General features: G+C 41.9%; 1 protein-coding gene across 1 annotated transcript; it reads left to right on the top strand.

Moving 5' to 3' along the window:
- Positions 1-2,086: 2,086 nt before the first annotated feature.
- jpt2 (Jupiter microtubule associated homolog 2) lies at positions 2,087-7,954 on the top strand. The gene is made up of 5 exons (XM_071911920.2): positions 2,087-2,226; positions 3,401-3,552; positions 4,836-4,987; positions 5,939-5,975; positions 6,430-7,954. Exons 1-5 carry the CDS (start codon positions 2,171-2,173, stop codon positions 6,675-6,677), a joined length of 645 nt encoding a protein of 214 aa, XP_071768021.1. The 5' UTR covers positions 2,087-2,170; the 3' UTR covers positions 6,678-7,954.
- Positions 7,955-9,635: the final 1,681 nt, after the last annotated feature.

Below are 9,635 nucleotides of genomic sequence, written 5' to 3'. Positions count from 1 at the left end.
GAGGCTGTGTAACATCAATCTTATTTTCTAAAATCACTATCACCTCATATCCTCACAGAAAAAGAAATTTGTCATACGTTAAGAGCAGTGGAGGAAACTGGCTTTATATCCTTATGCTCGTTACGCGTCAAGAAATGATGTATTGCATTTGGAAGACAGTGTTATATAGTGTACATAACATTTATAATACACATGTATAATACTCTGCTCGATCACTCTCCAGTGATTTCATGATTTATGAGTGATATCTGGGAAAGAGAGCTAGGAAGAATGAGAGCAAGAGAGAACTAAATAAAGATTAAATTGACATGAGAAGCTTAAGTCTGAAATTGACGAGGAATACCATTATCCTTCTATATTCTAACACAGCAAAAACACCCTGTTTTGTGTCAAGAAATTATAACTAAACGCTGATTCTCAGATAAATACTACCAGCCATAGACTAAATTGATCTGGCTGTAAGAGCCCGAAACTACTATTGTTTAAAGTTACCTGCGCTCTTTGAACTCATACAACTTAAAATAAACGTAGTGTTAACAGCGATACTTGACTATATTTTAATTTACATTCAACGTCAACATAACGTTAAAGTGTAACGTAACTTAAGGTTAATAAAAAAAATCTTACAGTAAAGTATATAGATCCATAATAATCACTCCCTTATTTCAGAGTTACATTACATTTCCCCTTCCAAAATAATAATCCGAGCATTGATTCCACTGGCCTAACCAGGAGTCTTTTCAATATCACTTTAAAATAGCAATAATATAATCAGTTATAGTTACATGGCATGTAAGCAAGAGCCATCTCCATACATAACGTGGTGCCTAGCATAGCTAACTGCTGTTGTTGGCTAACGTTTGGTAGCTATGACAATCAAACAAGCACTCATTACAGACACTGCTTGTAAGATAATGATTATTTTACGAAGAGCCTCAATAACTTGTGAGTGCAAGAGCTGTAATAAAGTTTCCAAAATACCTTAAGTGGAGGCTGGTTAGTGGTATTCCCGAATCGAAACATAGGCTAACATGACTAACGGTAGCTCTTCAGCTCGCTGCGGTAGCTTGCTTCTGGGCTGCAGTGACAGTTCCTGCAAAGCGGTTTCCCACGCGCTTTAGCACGCCCACTACTACTCGAAAACAAATCCCGTGATTGGTCAGAAATACACGCGGACGATAATTAAATAAGATTGACAGGGGACCCTTCCAATGGTTAGCGAGAGAGGGAATTGCAAACGACCAATTGTTTTTCTTCCTGTTATGCCTTTTAAAGTTGTTATTCTTAGTATGCGTTTTCAGCGTTCAAAACAAATTCAACGCTTGAATATAACGTTTTAGTACATTTGCTGTACTGCAGCTTTATTTCAACGAGTTTTGCGTCACTAAGATACAATAGTGGCAATCAGTTCCGCCCATGAAGTGATTGACATTTAAAGAGTCAAATCACAACTGATGGCTGATAGGCATAACTCATACTCACATGAACCAGTGAAATTACTGTATGGGTGCACTCGTTCAAGGGATCCCGGTCGGCCGGTCGGCCGCTCGGCCACGTACCGTCGGGACGGAGTTTGCAGTCGTTTTAAAACGGCCCTCCCAGAGGCAGCTAGGCTCCCGACCTGGCCGCTCTGAGTCATCGGTAAAGAAACAAAACAGAAACCCACATGGTGGAGGACAAACAATTTGACAAATAGCTCATAAGGAAGTCATATGGATTTTCACGATTGGCGTTGCTATTTTATTGGGATGCACAACGCGTAAAATAGACACAAATACTTCCAATATGTAACGTTATAGGCTGTCAAAACTATGGTATGCTACATTAAACCACATTATGCGACAGTGGCGCTCCTCTTCTCACTTGATGTGTCATGTTTAGGCATAATAGGAGAGGATTTATGTCGGTTTATGCACTCGATTACTTTGCCGGTGTCCGGCATCCGCCCGTCACGTGGACTGGAGGGTACCGGATGCCCTTAAACGAGCGCGCCCTATCATTCGACCGATTGGCTTTGGACCAGTGATATTCCTCTGTGTCATTGTTAGGGCGGAGTTAAAGGGAGCTTGGCTGGGGCACACGCAAGCAAGAACTAACTGCTGGTCGTCCAGTTGGCTAACTGAAGTAGTTGTTTGTCTTCGGAGTTTTGACGGCTCAAAATAAAACTACAATGACTTCGACGAACATGTTTCAAGGGTTGGGCAGTGGTGCAAAACCAAGTTCAAGGTAAATAACATTCAATCGGGTACCTTGATTAGCATTTAAGACAATAGCACAACATTACCTTATTTCAAGTTTAGGTAGCCGCCCGGTCAGCTAATCTTGTTCTTAGCTAATTTCGCTACCTAGCTTTACGAGAACTTCGTACTTGCTTTGTGTAACGTTAGCCATGCGGCAACACTGCCCTTACACTTCAGCTTTTAGATTAGCTTCTAAAATCTGTTGTAGTTAGCTTATCTTTGTGTGGTCGTTCAACTTGAGCTGTCTTGGTTTGAGGTGTCTTGGCGAACTTAGGCAAGATTTAGCTTACAAGCTAACCGACCAGGCGTTGTCTGGTGCGCCTGCGGAAGTGTGAAAGCCACTTCAAACTCCTCTCTGTGCTTGTTAACAGAGGCGTTGCAGCCACACTGTTCTAACCGAAGAGAAGGCAGAGGCTCCGGTTCCGCTATTGCCTCGAATGCACCAGGTCTTGGTCAGCTTGGCTTAGCTGCCTAGTTCAAACATGTTTTGGCTTGTAATGACTTGAGGACACAGTTTACGTCTGTCAAGTAGCCTACCAAATGAAAATGTCCCCAGACGGTATGACGCTCTTTCTGAATGTATATATATATATATATATATATGTAATCACAAAATCTCTGATCCGATGATGTTGGCTTAAGCTATAAAACTAATTCTGCTCTTTCGATGCATGCTTTTTTCTCTTTTCCCCCTTTGTCTGAGACATAACGTCATGTCAAACCGCATAACGAAATTTGGTAACGTTGCCTTGCTCATCTGCAAACATGCATATCTCCTGGAGCATTACTCAAGACATCTACCAATCGTTAGTGTCTACGTTAAATTTGGCATAAAATTGCATCTGCGCCTCACATCAGAATTAATTTCAATTAAATTGCACCCTCTAAAATGGCACTGCACACACTCTATACACTCGATTTATTTTGATAGACGAAGAGGACTGAATAACAAGCAAATCAGTTAGAAAAGTTGCCATGTGACTTTTTTTAGACTTATCCACTGTGCTTTCTGTCTCAGTGTAACACCCAGTTAGACTGCTCCTGTCTTTGTCATGTCACCCTTGTACGAGATCATTGGTCTTAATGAGAGTAGCTTGGATAAATAACGGTTGGATAAGTTACTATAAAAGGGTCCTACAGTTTTCTTTTGTCTCCTGCAGAGTCTTGCGGCCTCCTGGAGGTGGCTCCAGTAACCTGTTTGGTGGCTATGAGGAAGATGCCGCAGCATCAAGAAGGCCCAATAAGATGGCCTCTACGATTTTTGCTCCAGCGGAGGAGCCCCAGGGAGGCCCCAAGCGCTCCAACCCCCCAGGTTAGATCAGCCTGTCTGGGCAAATGGATGAGTAGAGACAGGCCCGCCAAAGCATCTGTCAGTGCCCAGGGTGTGAAAACCATCGCTATAATGTGATCATTCCAGTGTACAGAAGGGTTGCAAGAGTTGTTCACTTGCATCATTCTCCGTACCTCCCCTTCCTCCACCTCCAGATTTTGTTTAATATATGATATATAGTCATATATGTGCTGTTCACAGTTCCCTGTTGAAAAAGGTCTCACACTTTCCAGACAGGGACCACTCAGTCAGCCAGGCTGCCTTATCTGCCCCCCCTTCACTGTGGCATGAACCTTCCCTGAAATAGTCAGTGAATTGCTGCCACTCTAGCATCAATGCTGCCACGAGCATTGATACAGAAGCCCAATTAGGATGACAAAAGGATGATGTACTAACCCACAAATGGTGACTATAGATGACATCAGGCTACGCTGTCATAAATCTATAGGACCATCAGACAGGCAGGACCATTCAGCAGCCACATAATCTAAATGTTACAGGGTTGAGTGTGTGAGTGCGGGCTTGTCACCAGGGTTATCAAGTTTGTCACTGGAGTTATCAAGTGGACACCCCCACCCGCTCTCAACACCCTGTACTTACGCTCAGGCTTATCCCTAGTTTCTAACACTACTCTGTAATTTTAGAACCCACTATTGATCTCAGAAACAGGCTGAGACGGCTGATCAAGCTGCTTAAAATGGCCTGCTCAGCAGTTCAGAAACCAAATTGTATCAGCAAACAATACATCACCACTGATTAAGATTTTGTCACCATTTGGCTTTACAGGTAGATTGTGGACATTGTGTATACTATAGTAGGCTACAACCCACATGTATTTTCCATTCATAACTTATACTATAACTGTTTGCATTCACTGAAATGCAATGAAAAGAGAAGCACATGCTAGGATGGTTCCTATTGAAATGGTTGAAAATTAAGGTTTTGCACAACTGTGCTTTGAATGCTGCAAGAAAATGGCAGTTATACTTCAGAGCTCTATTGAGTCTTATTACTCATTTCATTTGTGACTGAAAGCTTTGCAGTGCTTGGTTAATCTTATCAAAATAGTTTTCTTTTTAAATGAAAACATACTTTGACCTATTCTGATTGTCTTTGTTGTTCTTCTACTTGTGTTTATACTGAAATTTTTAATTTGAAGTGGACTACTACTTCTCATATCCTCCAGAAACTTGCATTAAAATAATAATAAAATAATTAATAATAATTTAACATGAGTCTTTTTGTTTTATGTATTGTTGGTGTAGGTGGGAAGAGTAGTGGAATATTTGGGGAACCTGAAGCTCCGGCTCAACATCAGAGACCCAAGCCTCCAGGTGGACCAAGCAGCAACATTTTCGGGGCTGCGGAGATTGCCCCTGTCCAAAGCCCAACCCGGAGCCACCCCAATAAGCCAAAGGTAGGCCAGGCACCTAAATGCAATATTTCACTTTAGAGGGGTCTTTATTTTTTCCGTCTCTCCACAGAGAAACAGACAGGCAAATGACTTAAAGGAATAGTTCACCCCAAAGTGAAAATCAACTCCATAGAAGCGTGTAGGACGACCAAACACAGCGAGTTAGCCCCTGTGGTTCCATCTCAGCCTTTTCCCAAACTATTGAAGTTAAATGGGCCATCTGTATACAGCTCCAAAAAAGTGGAAAACAGCCATCAAATTCCTCCCAACAGCTTGTGTAGGATAATCCAAGTGTTTTGTAGCCAAACGACTGCACTGTGGGTCCAAAAGTCCACTATTTACTTATGTCCTATATTTTCCTCATTGACACCCTACAGTAGGAAGCAGAGACTTCTGCCAGAAGGCTCTAGGGAGTGCATGCGAACAGAGCAGTGTCAAGTACACTCAACACATTCATGCAAATGGTGTATGTGAATTGCAAGCAGCCACTACCTTTTTATTTATCACACAGTCGCTGGTTTCCAACCTTGGGAAAACCCAGAAAAGCCATGTAATTTTACTGAGGTGTTTATCATGCCTGGGGAAAATTGAAAGTGTAAAAGGTTTTGGAAAAGCCATAAAGATTTACAATTGCCATACTATCATGCTTGGTCATGTGTAAAGAGCTTGGTTGCTGTTGGATTCCGGAACCTTTTCTAATGCCTGGAAATAAATTAAGTTCCTTATTGCAGAAATACAAAATTATGGCTATAGCTAGCCAAAATATTTAGACAGTTGCGCATTCACTGACAAATATTGGTCATGGAAATTGCACTAAATGGGATTTGTTCAGGAATTTGAACAACTGCTTTAGCTTAATTTTGGGAAGAAGCCAGAAGAAAAGGAAACCTGTGTTAAGTCCTGTCATTGATTCAAAGTGTATTACATCCGTTTTGTCTTGAATTTTGTTTACAGGACAATTTAAGTGTGGGGCCTGAACCTGAGCCACCAGGTGAGTTTGTTACATAATGGAAAATGTCGACGTGAAGTTTGTCAGATTTCTCTTACTACCTTTACTCATCACTGTTGCTTTGGAATGTACTTACAAACCGTACAAGGTTAGACCAATTTGATGTCTATCTTACTGATACTCCACTTACTGTACGTTCTGGTCCTTGTATACTTGGGTGCACATGATCCTATTAGACGCGGGTAATAAAATGTGTGCTTTTTTTTTAATTGGTTTTACCGGTATAAATTACACTTTGAAAGGCACATGAGTCTAGGATACCAACCAATGAGTAGAGATGAAAAAAAAGCTGATGCACACAAGTGCCTTCTTTAAGACGGGGATGCAGTAGGTACAGGGTGCAGCAGGGTCCATACCGGGAATTTATTTTGAGACTATTATTCTGCTCTGGCTTTTTTTTTTTTTTTTTTAAATGCTTGCTTTCCCCCTCTTGAAGCGCCCCAGGCCAATGTGAGCCCACCTGAGGTGAAGGAAGAGCCCGCTCCCCCAATTGTCATCCCAGCCAAGGAGGAGCCTGTTGCTGTCGCAGCCTGTCCAGAACCAGAGCCCTCCTCCCCCCCCTCCTCCTCTTCCCCTGATCAGGGGTCAGACAAGAACCACGAGCCCCACCTGGGGCCCAGGCCTCGCTCTCACAACAGGGTCATCAATCCCCCAGGAGGAAAGTCTAGTGTTGTATTCTACTGAACACACTCACCTACCACTCCTTCCTAGTTTTGTCCATGCACTCCTTCCTGTCTGCTGCCTACTTAACCTCTCTCATTCCAACTTGTTTTCCCCCTCCATTTACTTCAACTGTATGACTAACCAGAAATCAGGAATTTTTTTTTCTGTCACAAAATTCCTGGTTCAATCTGTTGTCCTCAACTTCTTGCACTTTTAGCCCTATTCCTGGCTCCCCTCTTTGTCTGATGCTTTCGTATATCTTGAAACCCTCAAACATGCAATCAACCAAGCAACCAGTCAATCAACAGGCTAGCTATTATGTAATCACTTGAACTGTGACACCAATCAGTCGACGACGTTGCGGTTATCGCTTCTGTGTTTCAGCATGTATAAATATTCTATGTTGGTAAAAGGTGTTTTTCCGTCAATTTGAAAATAATTTTGTGGCTCTTAAGAACTGTGGGGACATTGCAAGAAGAAGGCTTTGACATTTTCCTGCTTTCTGAGATGGTCCTGGTTTCAGCTGATTTGATCTGACTTAGTGTAAATCCATTGCAGATATTTTCTCAAATTTTAGCCACCTAATGTAAGATGCATCAGGGAGTTACACCAGTGCCAAGTTTTGAGCGCTACCAGGTCTCCATTAGATGACTATATAATAATTATAATAAATGTTTTGGGGGGGATTATTCCAAATTAGACTAGTGTTAGACCACAATTAATGACTGTATAATCAGAAGCCTGATACCATCTGATCATTCTTTCTGACTTCCCATTATGTTGTCTCTTCATTTTCTCTCTCCACATTGCAACCTGTCTTAAGTTTAATCGCCTGTTGTCAGAGCACAAACTCTGTTCAGGGAGAAATGCCAAAAATTGACTAAAGAAACAAAGATGGATGCTATTGCCTGCTCCCAAACTTTTCTATTTCCTCAAAGAAATTCCATTTTGATTTTATGTCATGGATGCTAATGGCGATTGTATTGTGCGGGTACTATTCTGCTCTGTCATCATTGCTTGCTTTATTTGAGAACATGCTCTTCGCTTGGGGTAGGCCTCGGTTTATGTTTTAAATTAAAACAGCTGAACACAAGTGAACTCTGGAAAAGTGCATGGCCTGCCTGAGTCAAGGTGGGCTGAAGACCCTTATCAATAATCACCTTTTCACCACTTCACGACTGCACGTTCATGGTATTCTGGTGCCAGCCTGTCCCCTGAATGTTGATGTGCCTGGCAGGCAATGAGCATAGCAGAAGAAGAAGACAACCTGTGTATTGCAATAAAAATGTTGTTTTGCATTTGGAGTTTGTTTCTTTTGCTGTACAAGGAGTTATAATTCACATATTCAGTGTCAGTATATTTGATATTAAGTAATGATAATGACTAATGAATGATAATGACTAAGGAATAACAAAATGCAAGCAGAAAACTTAAAATTGTTATGACATATCTGAAATCAAAATAACTATACATACCTTGTCAGGAACAGTGTTAATGTGACATGCCCAAGCCAGAGTCTTGGCTGCTCCAGATTTAATGTAATTGCTTGAATTGCAGACACTGATGCCTTTGTCTGGCTTGGTCCTCTGGCAGCAAGCTACGTGTTCTCTGTTAAATAGCCACACATTACCTAGGGGAATTTCTGTAATTTCTTTTAGTTTAAATTTTGCTACTGCACACTGGAAACTGTGGCACTCGTATTTAGTAAAATCCTAAAACAGTAGATAGTTTGAATAAATGAGAGGTATCCAGTATACACGATGTGGTCTCGAGAATGGAAGCAGTGAACATCCCATCATGCTTAGAGTTGTGTGTAAAAGGCCGGGCAAACCCAGTTTCTCAGTCCCAATCTCTCACACTCTGTGGTCCAGATGACTGACTGAAAACAACAAGACAGCTGTAAAGCGAACTGAGAGCCCTCCTGTAAAGATTACTGAGGCGTTCTGGAGGCATAGCAGCCACCAGCATTGCAACCGATGTAGAGGCTGATGAGGCGAACAGGCCCCAACCAGACTAATGGTAGAGGATGCTTGTGTTGCCTCAGAAGTGCATGAGGATGCTGCTGCCTCGGGAGGTTGTCGAGGCATTTTTTGGATGATGTCAGCGACTTTGCACCGACTCGGTGACAGTGATGCTGAGAGACAGACTGAGGCTGACGGGAGCAGCAACAGAGCAACTGTGCTATACTCTGCTGCTCTTAAAACTTTGCTCAGAGTGCAGGAGAAGCATAAGATGTTTGTTTTTTTTCTTTGCTCCACCTTTTTGTCCAGAAAACAACCGGAGATGAGAAATCCCAAGTTTTACAGGTGTGAGCCAATCCTCTGCTCGTTATTGCAATAGTGAACCTCGTGTTCAACATGAAGGGACCTGTGATGCTAAAAGAAAACTTCTATCTGTATCATCATTTTATTAATTAGTAAAAACTTTTGCATCCATAACTCTTTCTGCCGTTGTCTAGCCTATTTGATCCAACATTGCTCAGAGTTTGTGATGCTGTAGCTTGTGAACTTGTTAGCTGGTTGATTTATCACATGACAAACTCATATGAACAAGGTGTTCAGGTGCTTGTTTTGATAAACAAATGAGGGCCACTGAGATCCAAGATGCATTCAGTCATATAATTAGGCCTTTTTTGCATGTATGTGGTTTTGATTCTGTTCATGATAGGCCTATTCTGTTTGCAATACTCCATGCACAAACACATTGCCTCGTTTGAGATTTTAGATGCCACCAAAAGTGAGAGGTGAGCTAAGCTTCACAACTCAGACTAGCCCGAGTTTACCATCTGGATTTATTTTGAGACTATATTGTCCATTTAGGTGCAATTTTCAAGTAGTAAACTTGAAGATTGCTAGTTTACAAGAACCACTCAGATGCTGATGCCTCTGAAGAGGGCTGGATGGTGTGAAGTGTCAACACACACTGTCAGTGTCTCACTGCCACCTACTGGATGGGACGGGAAGGACAGAAGCTCAGTGC

Source organism: Centroberyx gerrardi, chromosome 7 (genome assembly GCF_048128805.1).
Source record: "Centroberyx gerrardi isolate f3 chromosome 7, fCenGer3.hap1.cur.20231027, whole genome shotgun sequence".
Lineage (NCBI taxonomy): Eukaryota > Metazoa > Chordata > Actinopteri > Beryciformes > Berycidae > Centroberyx > Centroberyx gerrardi.
Note: the sequence above shows the minus strand (reverse complement) of the source record. Positions and strands in the feature narration are given on the sequence as shown.

Excerpts from the sequence above, each read along its gene's own strand:
- jpt2 (XM_071911920.2), top strand. The coding sequence starts at position 2,171 with ATGACTTCGACGAACATGTTTCAAGGGTTGGGCAGTGGTGCAAAACCA. Across the intron at positions 3,553-4,835 it reads CAAGCGCTCCAACCCCCCAG|GTGGGAAGAGTAGTGGAATA; the intron begins GTTAGATCAGCC and ends TTGTTGGTGTAG. Across the intron at positions 5,976-6,429 it reads GCCTGAACCTGAGCCACCAG|CGCCCCAGGCCAATGTGAGC; the intron begins GTGAGTTTGTTA and ends CCCCTCTTGAAG.